Below are 18,624 nucleotides of genomic sequence, written 5' to 3'. Positions count from 1 at the left end.
CAATGGCTGCAGAAAGCCTGGATTCCATGAGAATTTGAAATTCTGTTGTGCATTTTCTCTTTTGATCAGGATTCGTCTATAGAATCTTTGATCAAGACATTCAGTAATGGTGGCTGGGTTTTGACTCTTAATTTTCAGTTTGTAGGCTAATGCTGGTACTGTTAAATACTGATGCAGATGGTCAAACGTAGGGCAAGTTGGGCTTCATCCTCCAAATATTAGCGTATGAAAGAGACCATGATCAAAAGGCAAGGGTGTAGACTGTGTGGTAATGCATTACCTTACCTAAAGTAAGTTGTGTTTTTCTTCTTGGTTCCTGAAAGACAGTCTTAGGGGTCTCCTGGGAAATTAAAGTGGGAATTGCGCTCATGCTAGGAATGGGATTAATGCTGGTCCGTAGCATGCAGTTAGCAGTAAAGGTGGGATTTGCTCGCCTTGCCCTTGCTTAATGCTCAGTCCCATGTTTGGATTCCATTTTGAAAGCAGAAATCATTAAAATTAATTTTCTAATCTCTACATTCAGTCCAGATTCCAGTTATATGATGAGCGTTGTCAAATCCTGTTTCCTACCATAGGCTCTTTCTTTGGTTCTAGCCTTTGGAATTTTACCTTTTGTATCTTTTCTTTCTTTCTTTTTTTCTGCATTACTTATATTTAGTGTGAGCTTAATCTTCCATCTATAATAAAAAGTGTTGATAATACAAAATTTTCATTAAAGTATTTATATTGTGAAGTATAACATACTCTTTAATATTGAGACTTGAAAACAAGAACAATGAATACAATTAGACATATAAATATCAACACAGGTTACAGAGTAATATAGTTTTTGATAATAGTTTAATAACATGAAACTGAAAACTAAACCCATTGCCACCCAGGTAATTCTGACTCATAATGATCCTACAGGACAGAGTAGAACTGCCCTATAAGGTTTCCAAGGAGTGGCTGGTGTATTTGAACTGCCAGACTTTTGGTTAGCAGCTGAACTCTGAACCACGTCGCCACCAGGGCTCCTTAATAATATAAAGTTACTGTCACTGAAGATATTATACCTAATTTTGCAGGTATCACAAAACAATCAGTAATAAGTTATATTTCTACAAATGCAACTGATAAATTACTCTTTGGGGTAAAAGATGCATTATTACAGCTTCTGTAATAACATACTAGTTTAAGAAATCAAAATAAAATAGCAATGAATAAAGAAATAGACATTCCAAACATTTTACAAACACCATCTATACCCACATATGTACATGGGTTAGGATGGGGAAAGTTTTATCCATAGACACAAAGAATGTCACCCCAAAGAAAAGATGATAGACCTCAGCCTTTATATATTTTGCTATTTGACAACATCAAAAATTGCTAAAGAAAACTAAGATGCCACAGCAAATTTGAAAATGTGTTAATTACTGTATTACTTGCTAGGAGTTAATATTGGTAATATAGTACCAGTGGCTACAATTAAAGGCAACAGATAAGCAAATGAATACTTCTACAAAAATACAGGCTCCAAACTCAAAAAAGCCAAATCCATTGTCATTGAGTTGATTCTGACTCATTGTGACCCTGTAGGACAGAGTAGTGCTGTCCCATAGGGTTCCCAAGGAGTGGCTGGTGGATTCGAACTGCCAACCTTTTAATTACCAGGTGAACTCACCAGACTGTACAGATACGTAAAAATTTTAACACATTATTAATAAAAATAGAAAAATTAAAACAAATATAATTTTTTTTGCTACTTACTAATTTTTAAATATTACTATCAAACTAGCAAAATAGTCACTCTTGCACAGAAAAGATAACTTTACAGTAGCTAATTCAGGTATGTTAATATTTCCATACTCTATTACCTAATGGAGCCAGGGTGGCACAGTGGTTAAGAGCTATGGCTGCTAACTAAAAGGTTGGCAGTTTGAATCTACCAGCTGCTCCTTGGAAACCCTGTGGGGTAGTTGATGGCAGTAGGTTCCTTGGTTTTATTGCCTAATAACTCAAATCCTAAAGTTAATATTTAGGATAAAATCAGGAAGCTAAAAAAAGAAGAACAAGGTTTTTCTTTGAAACATCATTTTCAATAATGAAATATTGTTAACAATTTAGAGAACTCTACTTCGTTACATCCATAAATTGTTATATATTCCAAATATGATATTTCAAAATACTTGATAATGTAGAAAAGTTCTTATGATATCATAAATTTAATAAAGATTCTAAAAATTTGTATTACATACATTTATGCTCAGAAAGAAGGTTCAAAGAAATGTACTAACATTTTTAACAGAGTTCAAATTCTTGAGCGAGCATGGAATTATGTATGTATTATTTCATTATCATCCTTTCTTCTTAAAGATAAAATATATTAAGTTTAATTCAAATAGTGTTAAAAATAAACACAAGTGTAAATGTATGGTGTGATTGTAGCTAACATTAAAGACATACTTTGTTTTGAAAGTAAGTAAAGTTTTGATTAAAAATCCCTGTAACTTTACTTGATTATATTTGCATTTAGGCCTGTGAATATAAGAAATGCTGTAATCCTCTCGACTGTACTCTGCTTGAATCTGCAGAATGTGGCACTGGACCATGCTGTAACCCAAAAACTTGTCAAGTAAGTTTTCAAAATATCACATTGTTTTTTTATTTTTCCATGAACTTTTTTGTGTTCTTATGCATTTTTTAAATTTTATTTTTTTGTTGTTGAGAATATACACAGCAAAACATACCCCAATTCAATACTTTCTACATGTACGATTCAATGACACTGATGGCATTTTTCAAGTTGTACAACCATCTTAATCCTTCTTTTCTGAGTTATTCCTCTCCCGTTAACAAAAACTCACCGTCCCTTAAGGTTTCTGTCTAATCTTTTGAGTTACTGTTGTCAATTTGCTCCCATATAGATAGCTCTTAAAAGAGCATAATACTCATGCAGACATTTTTAACCGAGTAAGCTACTGTTTTAGGAAGACTTCAGGGAATATTTCTGGTTTAAGGTTTAAAGATTATCTCAGGGCAGTAGTTTCAAGGGTTCATCCAGCTTCCATGGTTCCAGAAAGTCTAGAGTCCATGAGAACTTGAAATTTTGTTCTGCATTTTCCCCCTTCTGATCAGAATTCTTCTATAGAATCTTTGATCAAAATGTTCAATAACGGTAGCTGGGCACCATCCACTTCTGGTCTTATGGCAAAGGGGGTATTTGTTCAGTTAAGCAATTAGCCATGCGTTCCATGTCCCTCTCCTATTCCTAACTCTTAGAGGAGAAGCACGAAATACATTATTAGGCTAATGAACTGAGATAGCCATGAAACCATGACCCTAAAAATCCAAACCAAGGAACCAAAGCCCATGAGGTATTTGGTTTCACATAAACAACCTCCGTAGCTATTTTTCTTTCTTCTGTCGTTTTTGTAAATGTATCTATCACACTTTTGCCAGTTAACTTCTTACACAGGTACAACTTATTAACAACAATTACGGTAATTCACTGTGCAACCCTACTCTTAGTAAATATGATTTTTCCGTCACTGTTAACCACCCCCCCCATCCTGCCCCTGTTAACTGCTTATAAACTTTGGTCTCTATACATTTGCTTGTTCTTGTCTTATTATATATAATAAGCGAGGCCATACAATATGTGTCCTTTTGTGATCAACTTATTTCATTCAGCATAGTGTTTTCAAGCTCCATTCCTATTGTAGCATGTATTAAGACTTCATTTCTCTTACTGGCTGAGTAGTATGTACCACATTTTATTTATTCATTCATTTGTTGATGAGCGTTAGTTTGTTTTCACCTTTTGGCTATTGTGAATAGAGCTGCAATAAACATTGGTGTACAAGTATCTGTCTGAGGCTCTGCTTTTAAGTCTTTTGGATATATGCCCGGGAATGGAATTACAAGGTCACATGATAGTTCCTTTTTTAGTTTTCTGAGAAACCCCCACTCTGTTTTCCACAAGGGCTGTAGCAGTTTGCATTCCCAGCAGCAGTGAATAAGGGCTTTAATATTTCCATATCCTCTCCAACATTTATTAATTTCTGGGTTTCTTTGTTTGTTGGTTTTTAGTCTTAGCCATCCTAGTGGGAGTGAAATAGTATCTCATTGTGGTTTTGATTTGCATCTCTCCATTGGCTAATGACATTGAGCATCTTTTCATATGTTTGGTGGCCATTTTAATGTCCTCTTTGGTGAAATGTCTATTCATATCCTTTGTCCCTTTTATGATTGGGTTATTTGTCTTTTGCTGTTAAGTGGTCTAAGTTTTATATACATTTCGGTTATGAGACTCTTACCAGATATATGGTTTCAAAGATATTCTCCCAGCCGGTAGTTTGTCTTTTAACTTTTTTGGTAAGGTCTTCTGATGAACAAAAGGTTTTAATTTTTATGTATTCCCCTTTATTTTGTCTTTTGCTATTTGTGCTTTTGTTATGATATTTGATAATCCATCGTTAAAAGCTAGGCCCGGCAGCACTGCCCCTGCATTTCTTTCTAAGAATTTTGTGGTTTTGGTTTACACATTTAGGTCTTTAATCTGATTCGAATTTGCGTTTGTTTTTTAGTTTTATTTTATTTCTAACAAACTTCTTTCAAACATTTTCCTTCATTTACTTTTTGGTGAGTTTTTTCTTTTTATCCACTGCGCAATAGCCTATGGATATTTTCTCATGTCTTTAAATATTCTTAAAACACTATCTTTAGAGGAAGTGTTATTCCTGAAGATATTTTCTGTTATTGCATTTGGTTTCAAGCTTATTAGTCTTTTTTGATGGTGAAGGATAGAAATGTGATCCTTACACAGCTGGTTCGAGAATGCAGAGGAGATCATTAGGTGTTTCTCTCGATCTCTTTCTTAGCTCTGCTTTTCATATACAGTTTCCATATCGACCCAGAGCCAATGATTGCATCCACTGACCATGCCAGATAATTGGGGTGTTGTGGATTCCTTTTTGTTATTCCTGAATGTAGTTTTTCTTTATCAAATAAATTCTGACAAAATTATAAATAAACTGCCCAGCACATACTTGCCATGCAATGTTGGGGTAAGGGGGGAAAAAAAAACCCCACCACCACAGTAATAACTCTCATTTTGAAAATGGAAGAAAGGGAATCCCTGTAGAACACTCTGTAATTTGTGGCATAGATCAAATACTGAAGTTCAGCTTGGCAGGGACTTCTGGCTCCGAATGTGCATAGAGTCCTTGACTTCCTTTTGGAAGTGTCCTGTTCAAATTTCCTTTGTAACCACATCTGAGAGGAGAATTGGGTAAAATTTGTCTTCTGGGGATTGCTTCCTTCTAGCATCCCACTTTGGTTGTGGCACTTTGAGGAGCCCAAGACAAATACAAAAGCTGATTACTTAGAGATTGTCGATTGCCAGATTTGTTTTTTCGATACAGATAAAATCTTACTTAGTTTTATGGTGTATCCTTTCTTGCTGTATGATGTTAAAAACAAAGCCAATGGTTATTTCTTTTCGAGGTGCTTGAATACAGAGGTCAGCTTAGATCTTCTATTCTTAGCCGTAGGCCTTGTTGTTTTTCCCTTCTCCAGAGCTCTCATGTTGGCCTTTGTCTTCACATCAGTCTGCTGGCATAGTAAAGCTTTGCTAAACAGCCCTTTGGCCTCTGATGACGTGCCACAGAATATTTCTTTAAAATGAAGGTAATTTTCACTTTTGATAAAATGAAATTCACGGTACCAAGTTGCTAAGGAGTGCCTCACGGATAACATCTCTGTGTACTGTCTTAGCTCACTGTTTTGGCATCTGAATTAGTACAACATTTCAGGAGTGTAAGTAGGTCCCAAGAAAAAAAAGTTGAAAAACCAGTAAGTCTAGCTTTAAAACAGATATTTTCTATTCATATCGAAACAGGTATTCAGGGTGACTGAAAAAATTGAGCTATGAGAGCTTTTACAAGAACTATTTTAAGTCTTAATTCAGGTGAAATTCACATAACAAAATTTAATCCTTTTAATATGGACAATTTAGTTGTATTGAATACATTCAAAATGTTTTGCAACCACTGCTTCTAGATAGTTCCAGAACGTTTTCACCACTCCAAAGGGAAAGCCTGTGCCCGGGAACAGTTGCTTCCCATTCTCTTCTTTCCCAAGTCCCTGACACTCCACAGCCTGCATCCGGTCTCTGTGGGTTTACATATGCTGGATATTTCATATTAACAGAACGGTACAGTATGTGACCTTTTGTGTCTGGATTCTCTCACTGAGCACAATGCTTTTGAGATTCACCCACGTCGCATCATGTATCGGTACTTCATTTCTTTCATGGCCGAATATATTCCGTAGTCTGCCTATACCACATTTGTTTATCCATTCACCCATTTGTGGAAATCTGGGAGGTTTTCAACCTATTTCACTAGAGTTTTTTTGTAAATCCATAATTTTACTTTAAGTAGTTAAACATGTAGTGGTGGTAGAAACAATATTCACAAATGGGATATACCTATTTAAATTCATTTTTGACATTTATTGAAGCCCTTAAAATAGTTTTTTTTTTTTTTTTTCTCACAGGTAACCGAACACGGGGAAGTTTGCAGGGAAAGCGTAGATCCATGTGATCTTATAGAATATTGTAACGGAACGTCTGAACTGTGTGGACCTGACATGAACACTCTTAATTTCGAACAATGCCTGAATGAGACTGCTTTTTGCTATAATGGCCTATGCCGATCCATGGATAGACAGTGTTTCGAGGTGTTCGGAAAATGTAATAGTTGTATCATTTTTCTGGGTTTTTTTTTTTTTTTTTTTTTTAACATTTTTACTTTGTAAGGCACAATTTTATTCTGATAAATATTCTTTTCTCTTTTTTTCATTCTGGTGAACATACACACACACACAAAAAAAACACCAATTCAACAATTTATACAAGTATATATATCAGTGACATGGGTTACATTCTTCAAGTCATACAATCATTTTCGCTACCCTTTTCCAAATTATCCCACCACCATTAACGTAAACTCTCTTCCCCATAAGTAAAAACTCCTCCTTTACCCTCCTTCCTGGCCCTGATAACCACTAATAACAAAAACAACAACAACAAAAAAAAAACCAACCCATTGCCATCCAGCAGATTCTAACTCATAGTGACCTTAAAGGACAGAGTAGAACTGCCCCAGAGGGTTTCCAAGGGGCGCCTGGTAGATTTGAACTGTCAACCTTTTGGTCACCAGCCATAGCTCTTAAACCCTATGCCACCAGGGTTTCCTGGAAACCCTACAGGGAAATTCAGCTCTGCTCTGCAGGGTTCCTGTGACTCGGAATTGACTCGAGGGCAAAGGATTTTGTTTTTTGGTTTGTTTACATATTTCATATAAGTGGAATCCTACATTTTTTGTCCTTTTGTGACTGACTGACTTTGCTTGGCATACTGTTTTCAAAGTTTAATCCATGTTGTGACATGCTTTATGACTTCACTTTCTTTAAAAAAAAAAAAAAAATTTTTTTTTTTTTTTTTTAGGCTGAGTAATATTCCATTGTGTGTATACCACATTTTGTTTATTCATTTGTCTGTTTATGGACTTTTTTTAGTTGTTTCTACATTTGGACAATTATGAACAGTGCTGCAATGAACCCTGGTGTATGTGTGTCTGTTCGTGTCGTTGCATTCCTGTCTCTTGGCTATATACCTAAGAGTGGAATTGCTGGATCTAGTTCTATGTTCAACTTTTTTTTTTTTTAACTTTTACTGAGCTTCAAGTAAACGTTTACAAATCAAGTCAGACTGTCACATATAAGTTTATATGCACCTTACTCCATACTCCCAGTTGCTCTACCCCTTATGAGTCAGCCTTTCCAGTCTCTCCTTTCGTGACAATTTTGCCAGCTTCCAACTCTCTATATCCTCCCATCCCTCCTCCAGACAGGAGATGCCAACACAGTCTCAAGTGTCCACCTGATACAAGTTGCTCACTCTTCATCAGCATCTCTCTCCTGCCCACTGTCCAGTCCCTTCCATGTCTGATGAGTTGTCTTTGGGAATGGTTCCTGTCCTGGGCCAACAGAAGGTTTGGGGACCATGACCCCCGGGATTCCTCTAGTCTCAGTCAGACCATTAAGTCTGGTCTTTTTATGAGAATTCGGGGTCTGCATCCCACTGATCTCCTGCTCCCTCAGGTGTTCTCTGTTGTGCTCCCTGTCAGGGCAGTCATCGGTTGTGGCCGGACACCATCTAGTTCTTCTGGTCTCAGGATGATGTAAGTTTCTGACTCATGTGGCCCTTTCTGTCTCTTGGGCTCATAGTTATTGTGTGACTTTGGTGTTCTTCATTCTCCTTTGATCCAGGTGGTTTGAGACCAATTGACGCATCTTAGATGGCCGCTTGTTAGCATTTAAGACCCCAGACGACACTCTTCAAAGTGGGATGCAGAATGTTTTCATAATAGAATTATTTTGCCATTGACTTAGAAGTCCCCTTAAGCCATAGTCCCCAAACCCCCGCCCTTGCTCCGCTGACCTTTGAAGCATTCAGTTTATCCCAGAAACTTCTTTGCTTTTGGTCCAGTCCAGTTGAGCTGACCTTCCGTGTATTGAGTATTGTCCTTCCCTTCACCTAAAGTAGTTCTTATCTACTAACTAATCAGTAAATAACCCTCTCCCACCCTCCCTCCCTCCCCCCCTCGTAACCACAAAAGTATGTGTTCTTCTCAGTTTATACTATTTCTCAAGATCTTATAATAGTGGTCTTATACAATATTTGTCCTTTTGCCTCTGACTAATTTCGCTCAGCCTAATGCCTTCCAGGTTCCTCCATGTTATGAAATGGTTCACAGATTTCGTCACTGTTCTTTATCGATGCATAGTATTCCATTGTATGAATATACCACAATTTATTTACCCATTCATCCGTTGATGGACACCTTGGTTGCTTCCAGCTTTTTGCTATTGTAAACAGAGCTGCAGTAAACATGGGTGTGCATATATCTGTTTGTGTGAAGGCTCTTATTTCTCTAGGGTATATTCCAAGGAGTGGGATTTCTGGGTTGTATGGTAGTTCTATTTCTAACTGTTTAAGATAACGCCAGATAGATTTCCAAAGTGATTGTACCATTTTACATTCCTGCCAGCAGTGTATAAGAGTTCCAATCTCTCCGCAGCCTCTCCAACATTTATTATTTTGTGTTTTTTGGATTAATGCCAGCCTTGTTGGAGTGAGATGGAATCTCATCATAGTTTTAATCTGCATTTCTCTAATGGCTAATGATCGAGAGCATTTTCTCATGTATCTGTTAGCTGCCTGAATATCTTCTTTAGTGAAGTGCGTGTTCATATCCTTTGCCCACTTCTTGATTGGGTTGTTTGTCTTTTTGTGGTTGAGTTTTAACAGAATCATACAGATTTTAGAGATCAGGCGCTGGTTGGAGATGTCATAGCTGAAAATTCTTTCCCAATCTGTAGGTGGTCTTTTTACTCTTTTGGTGAAGTCTTTAGATGAGCATAGGTGTTTGATTTTTAGGAGCCCCTAGTTATCTGGTTTCTCTTCGTCATTTTTGGTAATGTTTTGTATTCTGTTTATGCCTTGTATTAGGGCTCCTAAGGTTGTCCCTATTTTTTCTTCCATGATCTTTATCGTTTTAGTCTTTATGTTTAGGTCTTTGATCCACTTGGAGTTAGTATTTGTGCATAGTTTGAGGTACGGGTCTTGTTTCATTTTTTTGCAAATGGATGTCCAGTTATGCCAGCACCATTTGTTAAAGAGACTATCTTTTCCCCAATTAACTGACACTGGGCCTTTGTCAAATATCAGCTGCTCATATGTGGATGGATTTATATCTGGGTTCTCAATTCTGTTCCATTGGTCTATGTGCCTGTTGTTGTACCAGTACCAGGCTGTTTTGACTACTGTGGCTGTATAATAGGTTCTGAAATCAGGTAGAGTGAGGCCTCCCACTTTCTTCTTCTTTTTCAGTAATGCTTTACTTATCCGAGGCTTCTTTCCCTTCCATATGAAGTTGGTGATTTGTTTCTCCATCACATGAAAAAATGACATTGGAATTTGGATCGGAAGTGCATTGTATGTATAGATGGCTTTTGGTAGAATAGACATTTTTACTATGTTGTCTTCCTATCCATGAGCAAGGTATGTTTTTCCACTTGAGTATGTCCTTTTGAATTTCTTGTAGTAGAGCTTTGTAGTTTTCTTTGTATAGGTCTTTTACATCCTTGGTAAGATTTATTCCTAAGTATTTTATCTTCTTGGGGGCTACTGTGAATGGTATTGATTTGGTGATTTCCTCTTCGGTGTTCTTTTTGTTGATGTAGAGGAATCCAAGTGATTTTTGTATGTTTACCTTATAACCTGAGACTCTGCCAAACTCTTCTATTAGTTTCAGTAGTTTTCTGGAGGATCCCTTAGGGTTTTCTGTGTATAAGATCATGTCATCTGCAAATAGAGATAATTTTACTTCCTCCTTGCCAATCCGGATGCCCTTTATTTCTTTGTCTAGCCTAATTGCTCTGGCTAGGACCTCTAGCACAATGTTGAATAAGAGTGGTGATAAAGGGCATCCTTGTCTGGTTCCCGTTCTCAAGGGAAATGCTTTCAGGCTCTCTCCATTTAGAGTGATGTTGGCTGTTGGCTTTGTATAGATGCCCTTTATTATATTGAGGAATTTTCCTTCAATTCCTATTTTGGTGAGAGTTTTTATCATAAATGGGTGTTGGACTTTGTCAAATGCCTTTTCTGCATCAATTGATAAGATCGTGTGGTTTTTGTCTTTTGTTTTATTTATATGGTGGATTACATTAATGGTTTTTCTGATATTAAACCAGCCTTGCATACCTAGTATAAATCCAACTTGGTCATGGTGGATTAATTTTTTGATATGTTGTTGAATTCTATTGGCTAGAATTTTGTTGAGGATTTTTGCATCTATGTTCATGAGGGATATAGGTCTGTAATTTTCTTTTTTTGTGATGTCTTTACCTGGTTTTGGTATCAGGGATATGGTGGCTTCATAGAATGAGTTAGGTAGTATTCCTTCATTTTCTATGCTTTGAAATACCTTTAATAGTAGTGGTGTTAACTCTTCTCTGAAAGTTTGGTAGAACTCTGCAGTAAAGCCGTCCGGGCCAGGGCTTTTTTTGAAGGGAGTTTTTTGATTACCTTTTCAATCTCTTTTTTTTGTTATGGGTCTATTTAGTTGTTCTACTTCTGATTGTGTTAGTTTAGGTAGGTAGTGTTTTTCCAGGAATTCATCCATTTCTTCTAGGTTTGCAAATTTGTTAGCATACAATTTTTCGTAATGATCTGATATGATTCTTTTAATTTCAGTTGGGTCTGATGTGATGTGGCCCTTCTCGTTTCTTCTTCGGGTTCTTTGTTTCCTTTCCTGTATTTCTTTAGTCAGTCTGGCCAATGGTTTATCAATTTTGTTAATTTTTTCAAAGAACCAGCTTTTGGCTTTGTTAATTCTTTCAATTATTTTTCTGTTCTCTAATTCATTTAGTTCAGCTCTAATTTTTATGATTTGTTTTCTTCTGGTGCCTGATGGATTCTTTTGTTGCTCACTTTCTATTTGTTCAAGTTGTAGGGACAGTTCTCTGATTTTGGCTCTTTCTTCTTTTTGTATGTGTGCATTTATCCATATAAATTGACCTCTGAGCACTGCTTTTGCTGTGTCCCAGAGGTTTTGATAGGAAGTGTTTTCATTCTGGTTGCATTCTATGCATTTCTTTATTCCCTCCTTAATGTCTTCTATAACCCAGGCTTTTTTCAGCAGGCTATTGGTCAGTTTCCAAGTATTTGATTTCTTTTCCCAATTTTTCTGTTATTGATTTCCACTGTTATGGCCTTGTGGTCTGAGAAGATGCTTTGTAATATTTCAATGTTTTGGATTCTGCAAAGATTTGTTTTATGACCTAATATGTGGTCTATTCTAGAGAATGTTCCATGTGCGCTAGAAAAAAAATATATACTTTGCAGCCGTTGGGTGGAGAGTTCTGTATAAGTCAATGAGGTCAAGTTGGTTGATTGTTGTAATTAGGTCTTCCGTGTCTCTATTGAGCTTCTTACTGGATGTCCTGTTCTTCTCCGAAAGTGGTGTGTTGAAGTCTCCTACTATAATTGTGGAGGTGTCTATCACACTTTTCAGTTCTGTTAAAATTTGATTTATGTATCTTGCAGCCCTGTCATTGGGTGCATATATATTTAATATGGTTATATCTTCCTGGTCCATTGTTCCTTTTATCATTATGTAGTGTCCTTCTTTATCCTTTGTGGTGGATTTAACTTTGAAGTCTATTTTGTGAGAAATTAATATTGCTACTCCTGCTCTTTTTTGCTTATTGTTTGCTTGGTATATTTTTTTCCATCCTTTGAGTTTTAGTTTGTTTGTCTCTCTAAGTCTAAGGTGTGTCTCTTGTAGACAGCATATAGACGGATCGTGTTTCTGTATCCAGTCTGAGACTCTCTGTCTCTTTATTGGTGCATTTAGTCCATTTACATTCAGCATAATTATAGATAAGTATGTGTTTAGTGTTGACATTTTGATGCCTTTTTATGTGTTGTTGACAATTTCATTTTTCCACTTACTTTTTTGTGCTGAGACGTTTTTCTTTGTGAATTGTGTGTTCCTCATTTTCATAGTATTTGACTTTATGTTTTCTGAGTCATTATGTTTTTCTTTTGAGTTATGGAGTTGTTATACCTCTTTGTGGTTACCTTAATATTTACCCCTATTTTTCTAAGTAAAAACCTAACTTGTATTGTCCTACATCGCCTTGTATCCATCTTCATATGGCAGTTCTATGCCACCTGTATTTAGTCCCTCTTTTAGATTACTGTGATAAAAAAAAAAAAATTTTTTTTTTTTTTTTTACAAAGTAACTTCAATGATTCCCTGTTTTGAGCCTTTTTTTTTTTTTAATTAATCTTAATTTGTTTTTGTGATTTCCCTTTTTGAGTTGATATCAGGATGTTCTGTTCTGTGACCTTGTGTTGTGCTGGTATCTGATATTATTGGTTTTCTGGCCAAACAATTGCCTTTAGTATTTCTTGTAGCTTTGGTTTGGTTTTTGCAAATTCTCTAAGCTTGTGTTTATCTGTAAATATCTTAATTTTGCCTTCATATTTGAGAGAGAGTTTTGCTGGATATATGATCCTTGGCTGGCAGTTTTTCTCCTTCAGTGCTCTGTATATGTCATCCCATTGCCTTCTTGCCTGCATGGTTTCTGCTGAGTAGTCTGAACTTATTCTTATTGATTCTCCCTTGTAGGAGACCTTTCTTTTATCCCTGGCTGCTTTTAAAGTTTTCTCTTTATCTTTGGTTTTGGCAAGTTTGATGATAATATGTCTTGGTGTTTTTCTTTTTGGATCACTTTTAAATGGGGTTCGATGAGCATCTTGGGTAGATATCCTTTCGTCTTTCATGATGTCAGGGAAGTTTTCTGTCAGCAGATCTTCAACTATTCTCTCTGTATTTTCTGTTATCCCTTCCTGTTCTGGGACTGCAATCACATGCAAGTTATCCTTCTTGATAGAGTCCCACGTGATTCTTAGGGTTTCTTCATTTTTTTTAATTCTTTTATCTGATTTTTTTTCCAGCTATGTTGGTGTTAATTCCCTGGTCCTCCAGATTTCCCAGTCTGCATTCTAATTGCTCGAGTCAGCTCCTCTGACTTCCTATTGAGTTGTCTAATTCTGTAATTTTATTGTTAACCTTTTGGATTTCTGCATGCTGTCTCTCTATGGATTCTTGCAACTTATTAATTTTTCCAGTATGTTCTTGAATAATCTTTTTGATTTCTTCAACTCTTTTATCAGTGTGTTCCTTGGCTTTTTCTGTAGATTGCCTTATTTCATTTCTGAGGGCATCCCTGATGCCTTGAAGCATTCTGCAAATTAGTTTTTTATATTCTGTATCTGCTAATTCCAGGATTGTATCTTCATTTGGGAAAGATTTTGATTCTTTAGTTTGGGGAGTTGTAGAAGCAGTCATGGTCTCCTTCTTTATGTGGTTTGATATCGACTGCTGTCTCTGAGCCATCACTAAGATATTGTAGTGATTTATTCTATATTTGCTCACTGAGTCTTATCTTGTTTTGTTTTCTTTCAGTATACATGGATGGGCTAGTAGATTGTGCTGTCTTGATTGCTGTACCCCTTGACTTACTTATGACGTATTACCAGCTGGTTTGGCCTGTTAGCAGATATATATGCCTGAGTCCATTCACTATTCTTGAGTAGAATCTGATTTGGGGTCATCAGGTGTGTGGTGCAGACTGTCACCTATCCACCTAGAGGAGTAGTGGTGATAGTTGTGTGCACCCGATTCTAGTAGCAGCTGGGGTTCACACTCCAGGGGGCAGGATGCTGACAGGCTTCCCCCAAGTGTCAGTGAGGTAAGTGTGTCTCTATTCCTAAAGCACTTTGATGGGTGGGCTCTGCAACTGTACCTTAGGCCCCCAGTGCAAGTACCTCTACAGGTTGGTAGGTGTCACCCTCTTTAGACCCCTAAGGCTGGAGACTAGGTGGTCTGGAGGGAGCTTCAGCCCTCAGTTCCCTGTTGTGGGTCAGTGAGGGCTCTGTTGAATACGCAGAGATATCAGACCTGGGAAACTTGTCTTTCTAGTAAATCCGCTAAAAAAAAAAATGCAGTCAGATCCATATCAGAAATGCCTTTGCATTATAATAGCCACCTTGTTCCCTATAGGTATGAATGCGGGAGACTGTGGATCACATATGATTGTCTGGAGCTGGTTCTGTGTTTTTAGTCCAATTAGAGAAGGATTTTTGGTCCCTGGGTTTTTTGTGGTTGCTTCTCTCAGGCCAGAAGAATGGGTTAGGAAAAGACCAAAAAAAAAAAAAAAAAAAAAGAAAAGGAAAAAAGAAAAACCTGGACCAGTTCTCCCTCTGGCTCAGGAAATTCCAATGTTAATGAAGCCGCCTGGGAAGGGGAGGGGAGGGTTCAGAAAAACAGGAGAGAGTGGCACCCCAGAATATAGACAAAGTTACTTATCTTGCTTGGGATGACTGTTTTATCTGAGATTCCCGAGGGGCGCGTAGCCTGTGTTTGCTGGCTGGGTAGAGATTGCCCCCGAGGGTCAGGCCCGCGTCCCATGCTTGAGCTGTCTCAGAAGCCGCAGTCAGTTCCTCCGCTGCCAGTCCAAAGCCCAGCGTCAAGGTTCCCCGGCTGGGACACTGCACTCCCGGCTCCAAAAACAGTCCCTGCCTCCCGGTGACTTCTCCTCCTGCCAGCCACATAGCCCGCCGCCCGCGCGGACCAGCTGGGCCCCCCCCACGTCAGTTCAGGGGGCTGGGGCAGCTCCCCATGTTTTCACCATCACAGGATGTGGTGCTCAGCTCCCCTGCGCCCAGTCCAAAGCCCTGTGCCAAGGTTCCCTGGCTGGGACGCTGCACTCCCGGCTCCAAAACCAGTTGCTGCCTCCCGGCGACTTCTCCTCCCGCCAGCCCTGTCACTGCGCCGCCAGCGCTGACCGGCTGGGCCCCGTCCTGAGGTCAGTTCAGGGGAGTAGGGCTGTGCCCCATGTTTGCGCTGTCACAGGATGTTGCGTTCAGCTCCCCTGCACCCAGTCTAAAGCCCAGCGCCAAGGTTACCTGACTGGGACGCTGGCTCCAGGCTCCGAAAACAGTCGCTGCTTCCCCGTAGTTGTTCATTCTCAGTCTCTGTCACTCAGGTCAACTGTTTAAATCTGTGTTTGTTGGTCAGGGTTCGTAGATTGTCATGTATGTGATTGATTCACTTGTTTTTCCGAGTCTTTGTTGCAAGAGGGATCCGAGGTAGCATCTACCTAGTCAGCCATCTTGGCACCTCCCCCTCTATGTTCAACTTTTTGAGAAACCACTGTTTTCTTCAGTGGCTGTGCCATTTTACATTTCCTTCAGCAATGGATGAGGGTTCTTGTTTCTCCACAGCCATTTTGGGTTTTGGGTGTGGTGTGAAGCCTGAGTCCTGATTTGTTCTTCTTCATGTGGAAATCCAATTTTCCAAGCACCATTTTTAAGAGAGATTCTTACTTCCCCATTGGATGGCCTTATCACCCTTATTGAAAATTACTTGAACACAGATGTTTAGATAAATTTCTGTGCTCTCAATTTTATTCCATTAATATGTATGTCTATTAGTACACCAGTACCAGGGTGTTTTAATTACTGTGAATTTATAGTATGTTTTGTAGTCAGGAAGTGTGAGTCTTTTTACTTTACATTTCTTCTTCAAGATTTCTAGAGGTGTCTATTAATTTACCACCACTTTTAATTTTTAAGATTTTGTTTAAGATGAGTAATTTGAACTTTGTTTATATTTTCAGTTGCAAGGGGTGCTGATTATCTATGTCTACAGGAAGTGAATTCTCATGCAGATGATTTTGGACGCTGTATTGGAAGGACTTGTACTTACGAGTATGTATTCAGAAAATTATGTATTTTCCAAATGTGTGTGTGTATGTGTGTGTGTACTGCAAAGAGCCTCTTAATAAAAATAAGAGATAAGCCCAATGTATAAAGATGAGTTTATATGCTATACTTTTTAAGATGATCTTTGTTCTGAATAGCTTTGACATTTGGATTTGAATTGAGTAGCATGTTTAATTAACCCCACATTTTGAATTATTTACTTAATCTTTAAAAAACCCACCGCTGTCGAGTCAATTCCGACCCTATAGGACAGAGTAGAACTGCCCCATAGAGTTTCCAAGGAGCGCCTGGTGGATTTGAACTGCTGACCTCTTGGTTAGCAGCCGTAGCACTTAACCACAGCGCCACCAGGGTTTCCACTTAATATTAATAATAAAAAAACTTAATATTTAGTATCCCAAAATGTCAGCAGTTCGAATCTACCAGCTGCTCCTTGGAAACCCTATGGGGCAGTTCTACTCTATCCTATAGGGTTCCTATGAGTTGGAATTGACTCAACGGCAATAGGTAATGACCAATGGATATTTTTTTTCTGTTTTCTTTTGCCAGGGGAATCCTTTGTGGAAAGATAGTTTGTCACTGGACAACAACAGATCTAGTAACAATGGCAGATTATGATGTTCAGTATACTTACGTTGCAGGACGTGTGTGTGTGTCTGCAGCTGTAACAGAGGCTGCATTTTGGAGCATATTTGATAATACCTTTGTGGAGATGGGCACTATATGTGGTTCGGATAAGGTAAATAAAAATTTTACTTGATACTACAATATCTTCTTTGTTAATTAAATCAACTGTATCTCATTAATTTTTCTTTGTCTCTGAATTATGAATATATATACACTATAATAAACCCAGTGCCTATACTATATGGTATATATATATACGTGTGTGTTTGTAGAGAGAGGAAGAGAGATACAGTGTGTACCTGTGTGACACCCTCAAGTTTTTCATTGATAACAATGTTGCATGTTTTGGTTACTGCATCATGATCTTAAGGTTCAAGGGTTACAGTTTCTGTTGAACAAAGGAACCCTTGCTACACTATGATTTTTGCTCTAAATTTTCTATAGATATTTATACTTGTTTTCCCACACCTGAGATTCTAAGCTTCTCTTTTAGACCAAGGTCTGGTCTGCAATAATTTATGTAACCCAAGAACAAAAATGAATCAAAACATATACCAAAAGAGAAAGTCAGAACAACTGAGTAATACGAAAGTAAAAGAAAAACAAAAAGGCCAACCATTTAGTCTTGAAGTAAGTGACAAGGAGAATTAATATGGCCATAATATGCAAGGGAGACATTTGTTTGCTCATCAACCTCATCTCCTAATTTTGTCTCCAAAAGGAAGAAACACTTTTTAAAAATTTGGTCCTCCCAAAAGACATGATAACAGAACATAGAGTTTAAACTTTGTTTATTTTTCTTAAAATTTGTGAGAAACACAGTATATAAAGGATTTTTAAACTAGTAGCATTGAAAAATTGAGAAAAATGCAAATCATTATCTCACAATTTAATAAATGATTTACATTTATGTAAAATATTTTAATAAATGAAAAACCAGAGGAGGAAAATGGAAATGAAGACTAAGGTTATCTCAGAATGGGAAAAGATATTATAACATAAAAAGCAGCCACAAAGGACACACTACATTACAAAGTAATATGTCATGTTTTCAGACCATTTAAAGGAAACTGAAAAATAGGTGTACTGTACATGTGGCATATTAATACATAAGTATGTATTAAACTATTTTATTTAGTGATCAATTAGAAAAAGTGTTAAAATGGTGTGTGTATATATGCATATGCACACACACAAACATACATATGTAGACAGAGTCATCTACCACTTGTGTATCAATTTGTTTTACTGTACAGTCTTGTATGTTGCTTTGATGTTGGAAACTATGCCACCGGTATTTCAAACACTGAAGAGCACTGGTTATGCAGTGGTTAAGCTCCCAGCTGCTAACCAAAATGTCACCGGTTTGAACTCACTTGCCGGTCTTAGGAGAAATATATGGCAGTCTGCTTCCATAACGATTACAGTCTTGGAAACGCTATGGGTCAGTTCTACTTTGTCATATAGAATAGCTATGAGTTGGAATCAACTCTAGGACAACCAATTTTTATTTCAAATATCAGCAGGGTCACCAATGGTGGACAAATTTAAGTGGCATTTCCAGACTGAGATAGACTAGAATGAAA

At 37.6% G+C, this 18,624-nt stretch overlaps 1 protein-coding gene across 1 annotated transcript in view; it reads left to right on the top strand.

Annotated features, from left to right (window-relative positions):
• LOC100673096 (A disintegrin and metallopeptidase domain 3-like) overlaps positions 1 to 18,624 on the top strand; it is a 150,932-nt gene that overhangs the window by 52,548 nt on the left and 79,760 nt on the right. Inside the window, exons 11-14 of the mRNA XM_064271940.1 lie at positions 2,519 to 2,617; positions 6,544 to 6,739; positions 16,306 to 16,396; positions 16,961 to 17,150. Of these exons, the coding sequence (XP_064128010.1) occupies positions 2,519 to 2,617; positions 6,544 to 6,739; positions 16,306 to 16,396; positions 16,961 to 17,150 (576 nt within the window). The remainder of the gene's footprint in view (positions 1 to 2,518; positions 2,618 to 6,543; positions 6,740 to 16,305; positions 16,397 to 16,960; positions 17,151 to 18,624) is intronic.

This window comes from Loxodonta africana, chromosome 19 (assembly GCF_030014295.1).
Source record: "Loxodonta africana isolate mLoxAfr1 chromosome 19, mLoxAfr1.hap2, whole genome shotgun sequence".
NCBI classification, from domain to species: Eukaryota; Metazoa; Chordata; class Mammalia; order Proboscidea; family Elephantidae; genus Loxodonta; species Loxodonta africana.
The sequence above is the reverse complement of the archived record's forward strand: the minus strand, read 5'-3'. Positions and strand labels throughout refer to the sequence as shown.